Genomic DNA, 15,635 nt, shown 5'->3' with positions numbered 1-15,635 from the left:
CACTCTACAATCCATCACTCTTGACACCTGAGGTGATTTTTTTAAGTGGTTTCTATCACATTGCCCAGCCAATGGGCAGCACAGGAGGATGCAGGAGCAGAGGTGACCTTTAACTTCAGTTTTGTTGACATACAGGTAATCATTCAGCAGTCCCATTTTCAGTTTCAACACTGCCACTGGTCCTAACTGAAATCTTCCTAAATTCCTGACCTCAACTGTAGTGCTGAAAAATCCTTGTGTGTTTTTTAGTAAGATTAAGAAACCATAAGTACATCAGAACCACGTTTTTAAACAGAAACCTTTATCCATTTTATCCTGAAAGAACAAAGACAATAATTCTCTGCAAGAATTTTTAAAAATTTAACAATAGGGGGAAGGCACACTTTCTTCTCTTTACATCTCAACTACAATTAAGCCAGTGACCATATAAAAGCCCACTGTACTTTCCATCCAAGTAATTGCATTCTACCTATTTAAAATTCTCTCTTGTAACCACAGAAGAAAATATTCATCATTTCCTGACTTGAATTGCTATGTGAGGTTGCAGTGTACAGCTTGAGACCTGATGGATTTCATTCTATAGGTGGCCACAATGTAGTGGTAAAGGAATTATTCCACCCATATGTAACACATAGCAAAATTGTCATTAAATCCCATGCCCACTAAGAGCTCTTGAAATCTAAAGGGGTCTTTTTGGCATCACCAAACAAAATTTAACTGATGAGATATTTATTTATAGAACTAAAGAGGGATATTCCTCAGAATAGTAAAATGCCTGTCAGTGGAAAGCAAAACCATTACTACTTCTCTCCTGAGGGCTTCAATACAGGACCAATCATTACATCTCCAAACTGCAAAGAAACTCTCACAGATACTTTTACTTTCTTACACAGCAGTGAGAAATTTTAGGCTGGTATAAAGATATGGAATGGCTTTTCTGCTCAAATACTGTATTGAATACTTCAGCTGCATTTTTTCAGATGTGTGCTACTGCCTCTTGCAGCCAACATACTCACTTGTTAATCTGTGCCAAGAACATTCCCTTTAAAGCATAAAACTCTGCAGTCATCTCCTTGGTGAAGTACTTCAGATTGGTTGACTCAATGACTTCAAGACCCTGTTAAATAAGCCTTAGTGAGAAAAGTCTTTTAAAAGGGAAGGCTTTTTTAAAAGAAAGTGCCATAAAACAACAGCCAAAATATTCTCTTGAAATTTAAATAGCATGACTTTCAAGTATTTCATTTTGATTTTAAAAAAATACAGACTGACAATTTTAAGTTTCCATTGGCCTATGCAAACCAAATACTACAGACAACATTTAGCAGGTTATTTTTCCACCTTGTTTATGTTATAATTATATTGTGTTATAATTATATTGTGTTACAAGGTTCATTTGCTGGTCAACCACATGCCAGTGGGTTTTGCCTAAAATCACTCTTTTTCCTTTTCAACACATACAATTTTACTTCAGTTTGACGACCACTTCCACCACTCATGAGTCACTCACTTTTTTCCATTACAAATAATGCCATTTTCAAAGTCCTTCCATTTATCCATCTTGTAAGATTTCAAAAAAATCTACTCTCACTTTACTTCTGGGTCAGCTAATTTTTAATATATTCACAGAATCCAGTTCACACAGGACATTAACTGCTTTGGACTGACAGCATGACTCAAAACAACACTCCCTACAGGGTATAACATGGCCAAGGCAACTCAGCCCCTTTTCTGGACACAAGCAGCTTGTTTAGATCAATGCATCTGATGGCTCCTGTAATCCCACGAGTTCCAACAACAGCTTCAGGAATAAAGCTGTCCTACCTGCATGCACTCATTTTTGCCCATGACTCCAGCCAGCTGCAGGTAACACTTGACCTGCTGCCGGATCTTCTGGAAGCAGTCCACGATGGGCACGGTGGGGATGGTGTGGATGCGGCTCAGGATGTCCAGGGCCACGTTGACCAGCCCTTGCTTCCGCGCGATCTTCCCGTACTGGATGATGGCCGAGGCCGAGGCGTGGACGCCCAGCATGGCGTTGTTGGAGCTGGGATCGTGCTGGGAGCTGTTCTCATATGCAGTCACAATGGCTGGAAAGGCAACGTGAAATGTTTGCCATGGGAAATGGTGCTATGCAGAGAGCAGCAACTTTACAGCAACACATGTGACTTAAGATTCAATGCAAATTGAATAAAAACTACAACTCATCAAAATCAAGCCAAGAACTTATATGTGTTGTCTGGAAAATTCTATGATGAATGCATGCTGGATCAGGCAAGGCTTACCCTGGTAATGATGCTGTCTCCACATGAAAATGCTGCTCCAGTGGGATAAATCATCTGACACGATAGGTAACCTGTTCCTCCAAGTCTTGACAACAGTCTTCATATCATGCAAGCTGTTGTTCCTCCCCAGATTCGTTGGTTGCAATCCTGCATTTATTTGGGCTGCTTCCTGAAGTTCAATAATTTGCTGTGCTGCCTAGAAAACATAAATAAAAGTAAGGAACAGACAGAAGATGGCAGCAGTCTCAAACCCACTAAAGGCAGCAGTTTGTTAAAACTTCAACCACCTGAAGAAAAGGCCCACAAACTTTAATGGAATTTAATTACCTGTAGGACAATAAAGCCAGTGTAGTATTCTCTAAGCTACCGCTTGGCAGATAACAGTTGTATTCACTGTTAATCAACCAAATGAGATAACTATTTCAGAAAAAAAAAAAGGCAGTCCAAATTTATAGAGTGAAATCTCTTGAAACAAAATTAATTAAAGTAATATTTTCCTACAATCATCTCAGTATCAGCTCTCACAATAGCTTAACCTTCATCCTACAGCCATTCATCACATAAATTTAATTTTCTCATGGGTATTTAATCACATGGTATCTGATATTAAAAAAAAAGTAATTACTGCGGTGCAAATTTGAGGCTGCATTTGTACCTCTGTCAGTCACTGACTAATTTATCATTTCTTCACTAAGGATATATAAATATTAGATTGTTTTAAAAGCTTGTTTTAATTGATTTCTGAAAGCACTTAAATACTTTATTTAGCAATATTAATCTATTTCTGCTGCAGATGCTGCCATTCTTGAGCAGGGGAGGGGAGAAATTTGAAAAATGGGTGAAAACTTAGCAGGAAGGAATTAAATTCACTGAGAAGCCATCTAATGCTATTGTATGAGCTCACAAATTGTACCTATTTACTTGATAATTTCTTCTGAATATGGAGAAAATTTCCATATTCATTCACTTGATCTGAAGCATCAATTTATATTATAAAAATTCAAAGGTATGAGCTGCTGTGTGCACTCTACCCGCAGGAGCAATCATTTTCTAGAGGTCCCTTCTTACATCATGTACACTGGTTATGAATCACACACAGAGTGAAACTACTGATCTTAAACAATCACAGAGGCCTCTGTATCAAAGGGAACTCAAAGCAAAGTCCTCTGCACTTCTACAGGCAGGGCTCAGGCACAGACCTCTGAGCAATGGCCCATCAAGAAATGATCTCTTATGGAAACTGAGATATTCCACAATTTCTTCCCTGGAGATGAAAGGCTCCCTCCACAGGAACCTTTGTCAGGTATATATTTATAGGGCATCTAAACAGGGACAAAGCCTAAATGTCCAATGAATTGAATGTTTTGCCTAAATTCCACACTGCCAAGCCCAGCATGATCCTGCCCCAGCCACACTTCCACACTGGTTCCACACAGATCAGAGGAGACAAGGTTCATTTGCAAGAATCTTCTGAAAGTAACTCTAGGCCAAATTAGATTTTTAAAAGATGGATTTAGGCATCTACTTCTGTTTGATTATAAAATAAACAGAAGTAGATGCATAAATAAAACATAAAACATCTACTCTCAAAAATTTTTCTCTTACAGTTGAAAAATTAACTATTCACATGATTAACTCCAAGAGACAACAGGGTGTTGATATTTTACATATTTCAAAAGGAAACAGAAATCCATTTTTGTTATGGTAAAATGTGTGTGAAAGTTTCAAAGGACACAACCATTTATTTTTCACCATGTAATACATGTTATTTAATTCCACATAATAGTTAAACTACATATTCCATACAATCATAAATGTGCCAGCTGCTTCCCAAAAATATTTCTGGAGTTCTGAAAAAAGGTGGATTTAACCACTAACAAGCTCTTGCTGATAAGCAACACGTACTTCAAAGAAATAGAAACACACATTCTGCAATCTCAAACAAAGAAATACCACGATGCAAAAAGTATCAATACTATATATATATATATTATATACACTAAGATATTCACACTTGCAGCTACTGAAAGTTCTGAGACCTGCTGGAGGACAATGGAAAGGAGAAGTCTTTGCTGTTACCTGGAGCAGGGGGGTGTGGACGTGGGACACGACGTGCGGCAGGCGCCGCCACTCGCGGATGGCCAGGCTGCTCGCCATCTCCACCAGCCGCTCGATGAAGTTCAGCTGCTGCTCCTCGGGGTGGCAGATGGCCAGGTACCCCCTGTACATGTTCACCTTCCAGGCCATCTCCTTTGGACAACTCAGCTCCACCTGGTCATGGAATAGGAAAAAAATCCAGTAAAGATCATTCACACCCAAACAGTTAATTTTTTTGAAGCTTAATTTTTTAATATTTATTTGTTCTTAAAGCAAACGGCTTTGATGTTTTAAATATAATCTCATTTCTTAAAAACATCTGATTAAAGTATTAACATTTATGTCACTAGAGGAGTTTCAGCTCTCTTAAAGTTACTGGCAAGGGCAAGCTAGCACATGAATTGCCAATTCAGCACAAGAGTAGAAGTGCCCATGCCCAAGTTGCTGCTGGGGTATTTTTACACTGACAACTGTAATGCAGCCAAAGAGCTGAGCCAGCCCAAAGCAGCCCTGCAACAGGAGCAGGAAGCTCACAGCAAACAATTCACCCTGCACAAAGCCAGGAGATGCTTCTCAGCAGATAATACACACTATGTCTGAAATGCTTCAAGGGGTCCAGAACATGTAATGGCAACTTCTCACATAAAAGGATCCTGTGCCTACCTGTCCCACATCACGTAGCACTGTACTCCCTGTTTGCTCTAGGGCATTGCTAAGTTTATGAAAATAAACAGCTGATATTTTTTTTTCCAAGTAATCACAACCAACCTTCTCATTTATATAATTTCTAAGCACAGATGCAAGCTCAGGTCATAGTACTAAAATAATTTATAAAATAATTTTAAACCATTTCCTCAGAATTCTGGAAGAGTAGAAATGTGGCAACTAAACCCAGCAGAGCACTTGAATTGTGCAGCACCCAAATTCTGTGAGCACTTTGCAACAAATTGGCACTGAGCCAGTGCTCACCAGCTGACCCTGCAGGCCTTTAATCTACAACTTTCTCATTTCTTTTTCCTCCACTTTACATCAAACCCTTTATGGTTTGATGTGCAACACAGAAATCCCCCTGGCATTATCCTCCTGCTGATAAACTGTATGGTGACCATTACAATTGTTATTCCTGTTATCCTCAACTGACTTTTACACCTAAGCCAGCAGAGACAAAGTGCCAGGTAGCATCCTTACACTTATACAGTGAAAATAATCTCCTCCTTTATTATGTTATCTACTGGATCATTAAACACAATGGCAGTGTGAGCAAGTGGAAATGAGTCTTGGGTCCTATCAAAGGCTACTTGCTGTTTTAATAGCTCAACTTTAATGGGTAGATTATTAAAAATCTTGCACAAAGATTTACAAAAACTGATAGATATTTGCCATTGTCTCTGGCCTCTCTTGTGAATCAACCATGGAACTTGACAAAAAACAGCCACATTAAAGAACATCAATAAAATTGGAGAAGTGAGTACAGCAGCATAGAATCAATTATTCTTTCAGATCCCAATATTTATGCAAACGTGTGCTGACACTTTTACAAGAACCTGAGTAGAGTCACAAAGGCTTCATTTATGGCTTCAGCAGCATCTTCTCCTCAGTCATAAAGTAAATGTCTCATTACTGAAAATACCTCATTTAATACAACTACAGCTACAGCATATCAGCACTTACTCAAGGTTGTCACTTCCACTCAACTAGCAATTGTCCAAAACTAGAAACTGTCAAATATTATCTATTTCACTTTCTTCAAGCCCAAGACTTACAATATATGTACAATATAGTTCTTATTTTAGACTTTAAAGGTTTTTCAGATATTTCTATACTTAGCCTCTGAAGCTGCATACTTAAATAGGATACTAAGAAGAAAAGAAATTAATTAAAATGTAAATAGCACCCATAAGACAGTTTTTGTTGCATGTGCAGTTTGCTACTTAGACATTTGGCTTCACATTGTATTTTAAATACGTACTTCACCCTTTTATTGCAAATTCTGGCATCTTTAGCAGAGTAATTTCAGTATTGCCCCACTGTATACAACAGTGCAAGACAGATCAGCAAGCTCCTTTCCACCTGTGATTTAATGCAGTATTCCCACCTTTCAGATTTCAGTTTTACATCTGGTTAATGTTTCTATATTAACTCATCACAGATTAACAACTCTACCTACCATGAAAAGAGAATATATTTCCTTAAAATTAAAACAAAACAGAAAAAACAAACCAAATAAAAACCAAATCAAAACACACAAAAAAACCCCATGTTTTCCATCTTCTTTAGATTAGTGACACTTTACACAGCACTTAAAAAAATTCCACACAATCTGCTAGCAACTCCAACAGAAGTCTGCCATTGGCCACAAGAAGCTCAAGATGTCCATGCAGCCTGGCCTTCCTACCAGCCTCAAGAATAATAACCACCAGCTTATTCTCATGGTTCTTAAAACAGCTGGGATGAAAATACCCAAGGCAAGATGAGGAGAAACTAAACATGAGCACAAAAAGCCCTCACTCACCTGCACCAGAGCCTCCTTCATAGCAATCCAGTTTGAGACCCTCCACGCACACTTCAGCACTAGGTAAGGATTTATGTGACCTTTGGACTGGCCATATTCTGTCAAAGGCTCCCACTGGTTCAACTCTTTTGAGCAACTAGGAAAACCAAATGCAGTGTCAAATTTGTTACAAAAAAAACCCCAAAAACTTCAATAAAAGTGACAATAAATGTCTGTGTATCAGAATATTATCTGCATATTTGTCTACAGTTTGTGAGTACTGCAGAAGTTTTATCCAGATGGGAAGACTTTTTTTTTTTATTTATCAGTTATAATACAGAAATCTGTGAACAGGGAAGAACTGCATTTTGTGTCTCCCAGAACAACCATTTTAAATAGGAAAAACAAATTTTAGCTCCAGTCTGTTTCCACCAATAGCAAATTACATTTTTACAGCAATTCAGGCATATCACTTCTGATGTTCTGTTAAGGGAATACAAAATAGCTTTTTTTATTCCCTTAAGTTTTCCCTGTATCTAAGTCCTGAGGTAAGTTTATTCTCATAACTAATGCTTTAAACCAAGAACAGGGTATTTTGCTCCTATTGCAGAGTAAAAAATACTTGCTCCACATCAGCTTCCAAGTCTTACCGAATCCAGTGGTCTTCCCAGAGCTGGTACTCAGGGAAGATGGAAGGGGAAGCGTTGCTCCGTTCATGTTCTTTTTTAGCCTTCTCCATTGCTTTTTCATAAGTTTCTTGTGCCTAAAGAAAATTCAACCATTCCAGGTTTCCATCTGCTCTGTACACAATAAGTCAATACTCTCTTATTTTTTAAAAACCAGTGATAATAAAACCTTCATAGACTTAAAAAAAATAGCCAAGTGTGTTAAATTCATTCCTGAATACTTGGCAGCTTGACAAATGTAATGAAAATCTAATGGGTGTGCACAAAAATTTCACTTTGCCACAGTATTACAAGGCCTCAAACTACTACTGTAGACAGCAGGGAAGCCATGGTACTTTGCATTTTAGAAGACTGAAGTTAATTATTAATATTAGGAGGTTTTTCCTGCTGACCAGAATATTTATCCTGACTGTAGAACTACTCAGATAATTTCTAAAATCAAGACTGTACCTGTTCAAAAAAGCCATGCTGTTCATAGGCAATGGCTGTTGCTGTCTCTGGGAATTTGCAGCGTTTCTGCCACAGCCCAGCCCACATATCCTCTTCTTGTAACAGGGAGTAGAGCTCAGCAAGTGAATCCAGGATTTCCTACAAGGTTAAGAACACATTTCTCCACAGTTAATCTGTCTTTATAAAGCATAGTAGGCAGCAAACCCCATGTTCTACACTGAGGCAAGCTGAGAGAGACACGGAAATAGAGAAGGGCTTATAAAACTTAAGAAAAATCTCTTTTAAAACTCTACAAGGCAAAAAATTCATAACAACCATGTAGTGAGAACAACACTGCATGACAAAAAAATCCTAAGGCTTGTACACTGACTCCTGCTTGTTTTCCCTAACATAACAGATCAAATCACAAAAAAAGAAACCAACAAAATCTTTCAACAAGTCAATGACACAACAGGACAAGAGGAAACAGCTTCAAGTTGCACCAGGGGAGGTTTAGATTTCATATTATGAAAAATGTCTTCACTGGAAAGGTTGTAAAGCACTGGAACAGGCTGCCAGGGTAATGCTAGAGTCACTGCCCTTGGAGGTATTTAAAATACATGCAAAATGTGACACATGGGGACATGGTTTAGTGGAGGACTTGTCAGTGTTAGATTTTTCTCTTCATATTTCATAAGGTATTTCAACAAATATAACACTACCTGCTGAGGAGGAGTTATGCTTTCCTGCTCATAAAATTCTGTTGTCTGTTTAGGCTTAATCTGCAGACTGAGTCCTTTTTCAAAGGCTTGATGCTCCAGCATGAGTGTAGAACGAAACCAGAGGTTGTGAGTTTTACCCAAGTATTTCAGGACACAAGGTCTGATGGGAATGGGAGGAACACACTGTGACATGGCTTCCACAAAGCAGTTCAGGGCACTTGGCTGGCAATCTCGCTGCACCTGATGGCTTCCACTGCACAAGAAAGGGCTTATTTCACCTGCTAGAGCCTAGAAGAAAAAATGTAGTATTATATGTCTAATCAGATTCTTCAATTAGAGAAATCAGATTTAACATCTCTTTAGTACAGGGAACAACCCTTCAATAAGTACATTTCTCTTTGCAAAATGAAAGGCCCTATTTCTTTTAAAAGATGTATTCATACAGGTACACAGCATTCAACAGTCTGAGAATGGCAAAGCTAGTGAACAAATTCACCACACAAACACATTTTCCTAGAACAACAGTCATTTACAGAGAGGAAGCTGCAAGTGGGAGAGAGAGAGGTTCTCACATGTTGCTGTCTGTCAGACAGGATTTTCCAAAGTCGTGAAAATAGCTGTATCCAAGTCTTCTCTGCCAAAGGTGTAGAAATATGACATAACTGAACAAAGGCACTCAGCAACGCTCCGGTCTGGAAACAGACAGATGTATAGAAACAGGAAAATACAATTTATCATGTGGCAAAAAAGTCCACTTATATAGTTGTTTCACTAGTAACACTAATGTCTTTTTAACAAAAATATGTTTCCTTTAGCAATATAGATTTGCAACAAGAAATTAATCCTATTTTCACGTTGATCAAGACTCTGATTCATTACTGTAACCATCAAAAAAAAAAAAGAAAGAAAAAGGTAAGATGTTGATCATCTTCCTATTAGGAATAATCAGGTTAATTTGATAGATCTATTGCTAGTGTGGAGTTATTTAAACATAGCTTTCAACTAAATTATTTTCCTAAAAATTAGTTAAACATAAGATGCTGATACACATTTTTGATCCTATACCATGTGTTTGTCATCACTAGTTTCTGAACTGAATCATTAAAATATACATACAGTGAAGGAGGATGATATTTAATTTTGTAGGGAAAGGATACAGTAACAACTAGCAATAAAGTGAAGGCTTAAGAATTTTTTACCATAGGCAAATAAGAAACTACACATTATAAGAGCTGTCTACATAAGAAAATACAGCTAGAAAATGAGACGTGTGAGACAGAAAAAGGAAAAAAAAATAAAATCACCTCAGATCAGTTTGAAGTTTTAGGATTAAAGTGGTTTGTCACCAATAACCTGCACCCACCTTCACCTCCCGAAGGGAGTCGAGGAATTTGTCGTGCCGGTTGGTCAGCATGTGCAGCTGGTTGCCAATGTCCTTCTCTGAAAGTTCCTTCGTTTTGGGAGTGCTGGTCTGATCTCCCGGAGCCAACTCAATGTCTATTTCAACATCCTACACAGAAATAAACAACACAGTAAAAATAGGCATCTTCTATGTACTTTTGTTTATTTTCCACAATAGAAAACACCCTCCTGATAAATTTATTTGATCAGGTCTCACTATTTTCTTCTTAAGTTTCAGATCTGTAATTGCCTAGAGAGTTGAATGAATGAATGGGAGTTCTGCGACACCCATGCGAGACACGAAAAATCCGCACAAATCACCTTCATCACACATTTTCCAAAGCTATCTGGTGAGAAACTAGGAAGAGCTGAATTCCACCCAAAAGACTGCTTTTTCCCCAGTTACCTCCTCTTTGGATTCACTGTTCTCCCTCTCCCGAGGCTCTTGCTTGACATGTGTGACCATGGCAAAGGCTGCCCTGTCGTGGCTGTCAGCGAGGTTGATGACATTGGTGATGGAGGGCAGCATGGCCCCCTGGCAGCTGGTGCCAATCGTGGTGTTCCTCTCACACACTGCCAGCAGCAGCTACCACGTGGGGAAGTAACAAGAGCTTTTGAACATACATTTTACTGCAGAACTTCAAAGGAAACATCACTATGGTTTAATAGTTAAAAACAAGATAAAAGTTGTAATAGTAAGTTAAAGGCTTGTTTATCAGCTTTATTAATAGAAACTCCTAGGCCTAAAGGCTGTATTTTGCACTTTTTAACACATGGATTAAGTGCCCTCAATCTGCTAATAAATACAGACTCTATTACTCTAAAATAGATGTTCACAGTCATCTTAAATTCATGTTTTAATATGCACACATTGTTAAAATAAAGGGTTTTGACCCATTTTATTTTAAATAAACTGAGCAAAGACACAATTTCATTTCAATCCCACCTAACAGCTGTCATACTGTTAGGAGACACTCCAGCTTTAACAGTTTTCTTGGAATCTTCTCCTATAACTATTCTTAGGGCTTTTTCCATAGTCATTATCAATTATAAGGAATTGTTTTCCTTAAGAAGTATTAACCTGGTCATTAAGCTTTTGGCTGAGAAAATAGATTTTAAACATTTATATTAAAGCCACTTCCTAAGCACCAGCATTTCACTGTTCAGCCATTGTATACATTTTTAAGTACCACAGGAGCTGAGGCAGCAGACTTGGTATTTTCAGCTTTGATACAAACACACTCTACAAAACACACACCAGACAATGCTTTTACACCCAACAAGGAAAAATAAGGACTAAAACATATATCTAATTGCATTTCTGACACAAGTAGTTTCCCTACCTCAATGCACTGCTTTATCCAGAAGTGATTTCCCATTGCTTCCCAGTTTTGGGAACAGGTGACATAAAGCAAGCGCTCATAAACACGACGTTTCATGGAATTGTCAAAGACCTCAAAGAATTTAGCTCGGATGAGTGGCTGGGCACAGCGCAAACCAGACAGAAATGCTGGCTCCAGTTTAGCTGTAAGTTCACTCCCAGAAAGATTCTCATCCCTAAAATGAATAAAGATGAAAAACAGAGCCATTAGAAGGAGAAGACTCCTAGGTTCTGTAAAACCCCAAGAGATGACATTCTGTAAAAACCCACATGTGATAAACATCCAGGTGCAGCTTTTGAGAGAAACAGCAAAGAAAACTTTGCTGCTTGTTGTAAAACTGCCCAGAACTATCAGAAATACTATTTCAGGATAAAATCTCATCATAATTGTGAAACACTGAGCTATATCTGTATGGTGCTTGAAATCACAAGTTTTATTTATTGATAAAACTTTCTGAGCACTGTGAAGCAGCAGAGTACAGCAGCAAAGGGACTGCAAAATAATGTGAAGCAGCAGCACACCATTAAATACCTGGTATTTGTTGATAAGGTAACTATTTTAATTATTTCATTGTGATTCAAGTCTGCAAGTCTATCTAGCAAAGTAACTCTCCTGAAAGTGTAATCGACAATTAAGTTTCAAGGAAAAATAGTCTTTATATCCTATGAATGTGAAAAGACAGATCTTAGCTGTAACCACAGTGCTGAGAATACAGTCAGCAAGAAGGATGCCTTGGTATCTTGGGAAGAAAGAAGTTGGGGTGGAGGTATTTTATCAGTGCCAAAAGTAAAAATCCTTACTAAGGAACTTCTGTTTTCAAATTGCATTCCATAAATATGCACTGTGGTCTCAGTAAAGTGAATTGATTATGCATTTTAAGTGAAAGAAAAAAATCCCTTAATTCAAACCTAAAAGGATTGATGACATGTTATAAAGTTCATATATGGTAGAAATTATGAACCAATAAGCTGCAATAAATGATTAATTGCTATAATTACCTATAGACATAGTTAACAAGGTCTAAGAACTGAGCATTTAATTCAAGGTCTTCTGGAAAACGCTTTTCAATGTAAGTCATCATTTTCACCAGCAAAATGGACTTCTCACGGAGAGTAGGTGTCTGTGGTAAAAGAACACACAATTAATTTTGTAAATTCCTCCTAAAACATGCAGAGAACTAGCACATTCAAACTACAACTCAGCCACTCTTTACATGATTCTTTTGCTTCTAAAGTACTGAAAAAGAGCTTGGTAGGTCATAGTTCTGAAAAAGAAAAATAACTCAAGCACTTATCCTTCTAATATATGCTGGACAATTTTAAAATTGCGACCAAAAATAAGTCTAAGTTGTTCAGGGATTAAAAACTTCTGGCATATATTGCAAAAAGTGTAGTCCTTTTGTACAGCAGTAGGCTGTAAAGAGCTCAATTCTTAACAAAGTCTGGCAGATTGAGGAGGACACAAAATGTTACAGAATAAGACAATTTATACCAGCATTAGTCATCTTCCTCCTGAAGAGTCTTTCTATCCAGGTTAATGTGAAGTATATTTTAAAACTTTAAAGGAAGTTTTCCACAAAATAGCATTTGAGATCAAACATCAAATATAAGTCTATAAAATGCCAAGTATCTATAGCTGGCAGCTATTTTCACAGGGAATGAAAATAGTCTAAACATCATCAAGGGCATCTAAACATATATATCAGATCATTACAAACCTCACTGTCAAAACTGATGAATTATATTGGCTAACCATAGTTATTTAGTACTTGAGAGCAATAATGACTTCATCTGCTCAATTTACCTGATTAGCTGCCATCGGGGAATTGTTTTTCACCCACTCCTCCACTATTTTTACCACTGCACGAAGAATTTTGGCATCAGTGGATTTTTCAATGAGAGATGTTAGAATAGCTTGTATAAAATTTTTCCTCATTTCCATGCTCATCACAGCCAGGCGAGTTTTCACAAGATCCAGACTCAGCATTACCAGTTCACTTGTACCTGCTATGGATGCAAAAACAGGGTTAGAGTTGTGTATACACCTATGAAACACCAAGGGAAAAAAATTTACACACAAGATGCTGTAATTTTAAATATATCAGCATCATCTATTGCCTGGAAATACATCTAACCCCAGAGATAATGTGTGGAGAATAAATAACCACTTTACCTTCCTACACAACTAAGGCACAACCCAAGACCAGCTTGGATGGAGCTTTAGCAAATGCCTTGTGGAAGGTGTCCCTGGCCTATGGTAAGGGGTTGAAATTAGATGATCTTTAAGGTTCCTTCTAATCCAAACCATTCTATTATTCTATGACTTCTTTCAAAACCAAATCCTTTCAAAGTCCTAAAGGCAAGCTTGTTTTTTCCTTTTTGCAAATCTTTAGTAGAAGGTATTACAGACACCTAATACTGAAAAACTACAATTAACTTTGTGAAAGAAATTGTCTGTGATGCAGCTAATTCTCTAATTCTGTTCAGCTAATTTCCTGACTTGCTTATCTATGAAGTTTAATAATTTTCCAATTGTTTCTCAGTGTTAATAAAATTTACAAGGTTCTCATTTGCCTAATGAAGTTTGGGCTGGAAATCTAACAGCAACAATTCTTTCGAAGTGTTTACTTCAGTAGCTTAGTCATTAGTAAATTACAGGGCCCTTTACCAGCACTGAATTTTCTTCTACAAGAACATCTGACTTTTTCTAATTCATTTGACAACAGACAGAATTATACTGACTGAAAAAGATGTTATTTTAAGATTAAAAGCTAAAGCATCAGCTCCAACAAGTTAATTCAAACACATTTGTTCCAATATTATAAAATAGGAAGGAGTAAAAAAAAATGAAAGTACAGAGCAATCAAAAAATTCAGCCCCTCTCCCCTCAACCCTCTAAAGCCTTGAAGAATTTCAGTACTTGTATTTATGCAGCAACTCAACAAATATTTCACTATCCCTTCACTGAAAAGGCTGGGCTAATACTGAAATTCATATATTAAGCAGGTAACTGGAACTCCTAAGTGCATTTTTAGCTCTCAATACTTCAGTAGTACTACTCACTAAGACTGAAGTATTTCTCAACAAGTTATAATGCACACAAACACTGCAAAGTCATTTGAATCCCTTTAGGATGAAGATATTTTAATCCTTTCTAACACTTCTAATCATTAACAGACTGTACAAGGTAATACCTGTGTTTGCTTCTGCTGTTCCTGCTGTGGCCTGTGGGTTCAGGTGTTCCCTGACCATTTTCTGCAGGGACCTCATGAAAACTGAGATCAGCCTGTCAATGTAGCTGGGGTTGTTGCTGCATGCAGATTTCAGAATCATCAGAGTCCCTAGGGAAAAAAACAAGGTTTCAGGAATTAAAACTTCTCTTGGGCGTGACCTGAGTAAGGTACAGATGCCATAAAAGAAGAATGGGACTACCCAGATTGCAAACAGAAATCTGGAGAGATTGGAAGAAAAATTTCAGTCTCAACTTTAGTCCTTGGAGTAAGTCTAAGAGGTTACTTCTACACTAATCAAAATATTTCAAAGTTTTGTATACAAATGTGTGATGAACAGCAAGGGGGAAAAAGGAGGACAGGAAGACAGGGACTGAGAACAAATACTTCCCCAAGACCTTAAAAAAATTTAACTACTCCTGATATCGCACATTTATTTTAGTAGCAAAAAGTAGAAAAACTTTTAAATTAGTAGGCCTGGGTTTAGTAATTAAGAAATCATAACTTGGGTTTTCTAATCTAAAAACTTTAAAATGTTTAATAAATCAGTTTCTGTAGATTGAAGAAGTTAACTCAAGTTGACTACTTCTCCCTTTAAAAAAAAAAGCACACATCCTACAAATTATACCTACTGAAAAAACCCTACTGCAACTTTCTAATTCAACTTATCTACACAGCATATCTAGAGAAGCATGCTCTGGTCATTGAATGGCTCCTGCCAAAGTTCTGATTTCTTTTTCTGATCAGATGAGCACAAAGTTTAGCTCACAAAGCTCAGCCTCTGAGCCACAAAATTACTACAAAATGCACCTCCTGACAGCTTGATTGTGGTACTACTTGTAAGGGAGCTCTGGACAAAATGTAAGAAACATCTTTCATGGTTAGTTTGATGTAAAGCACGTTCTGACATCTGACA

At 37.5% G+C, this 15,635-nt stretch overlaps 1 protein-coding gene across 2 annotated transcripts in view; it reads right to left on the bottom strand.

Annotated features, from left to right (window-relative positions):
* TRRAP (transformation/transcription domain associated protein) overlaps window positions 1-15,635 on the bottom strand; it is a 75,323-nt gene that overhangs the window by 21,155 nt on the left and 38,533 nt on the right. For both annotated transcript variants that reach the window (XM_077786879.1, XM_021539737.2), the window contains 15 exons: window positions 14,684-14,830; window positions 13,294-13,496; window positions 12,489-12,610; window positions 11,452-11,665; window positions 10,515-10,694; window positions 10,071-10,217; window positions 9,280-9,399; window positions 8,708-8,995; window positions 8,007-8,144; window positions 7,521-7,633; window positions 6,892-7,027; window positions 4,362-4,553; window positions 2,283-2,478; window positions 1,822-2,087; window positions 1,017-1,117 (listed from right to left, as the gene is read on the bottom strand). In XM_077786879.1, the coding sequence (XP_077643005.1) occupies window positions 1,017-1,117; window positions 1,822-2,087; window positions 2,283-2,478; window positions 4,362-4,553; window positions 6,892-7,027; window positions 7,521-7,633; window positions 8,007-8,144; window positions 8,708-8,995; window positions 9,280-9,399; window positions 10,071-10,217; window positions 10,515-10,694; window positions 11,452-11,665; window positions 12,489-12,610; window positions 13,294-13,496; window positions 14,684-14,830 (2,563 nt within the window). The remainder of the gene's footprint in view (window positions 1-1,016; window positions 1,118-1,821; window positions 2,088-2,282; window positions 2,479-4,361; window positions 4,554-6,891; window positions 7,028-7,520; window positions 7,634-8,006; window positions 8,145-8,707; window positions 8,996-9,279; window positions 9,400-10,070; window positions 10,218-10,514; window positions 10,695-11,451; window positions 11,666-12,488; window positions 12,611-13,293; window positions 13,497-14,683; window positions 14,831-15,635) is intronic.

The sequence above is a fragment of the Lonchura striata genome, chromosome 16 (assembly GCF_046129695.1).
Source record: "Lonchura striata isolate bLonStr1 chromosome 16, bLonStr1.mat, whole genome shotgun sequence".
NCBI classification, from domain to species: Eukaryota; Metazoa; Chordata; class Aves; order Passeriformes; family Estrildidae; genus Lonchura; species Lonchura striata.
The sequence above is the reverse complement of the archived record's forward strand: the minus strand, read 5'-3'. Positions and strand labels throughout refer to the sequence as shown.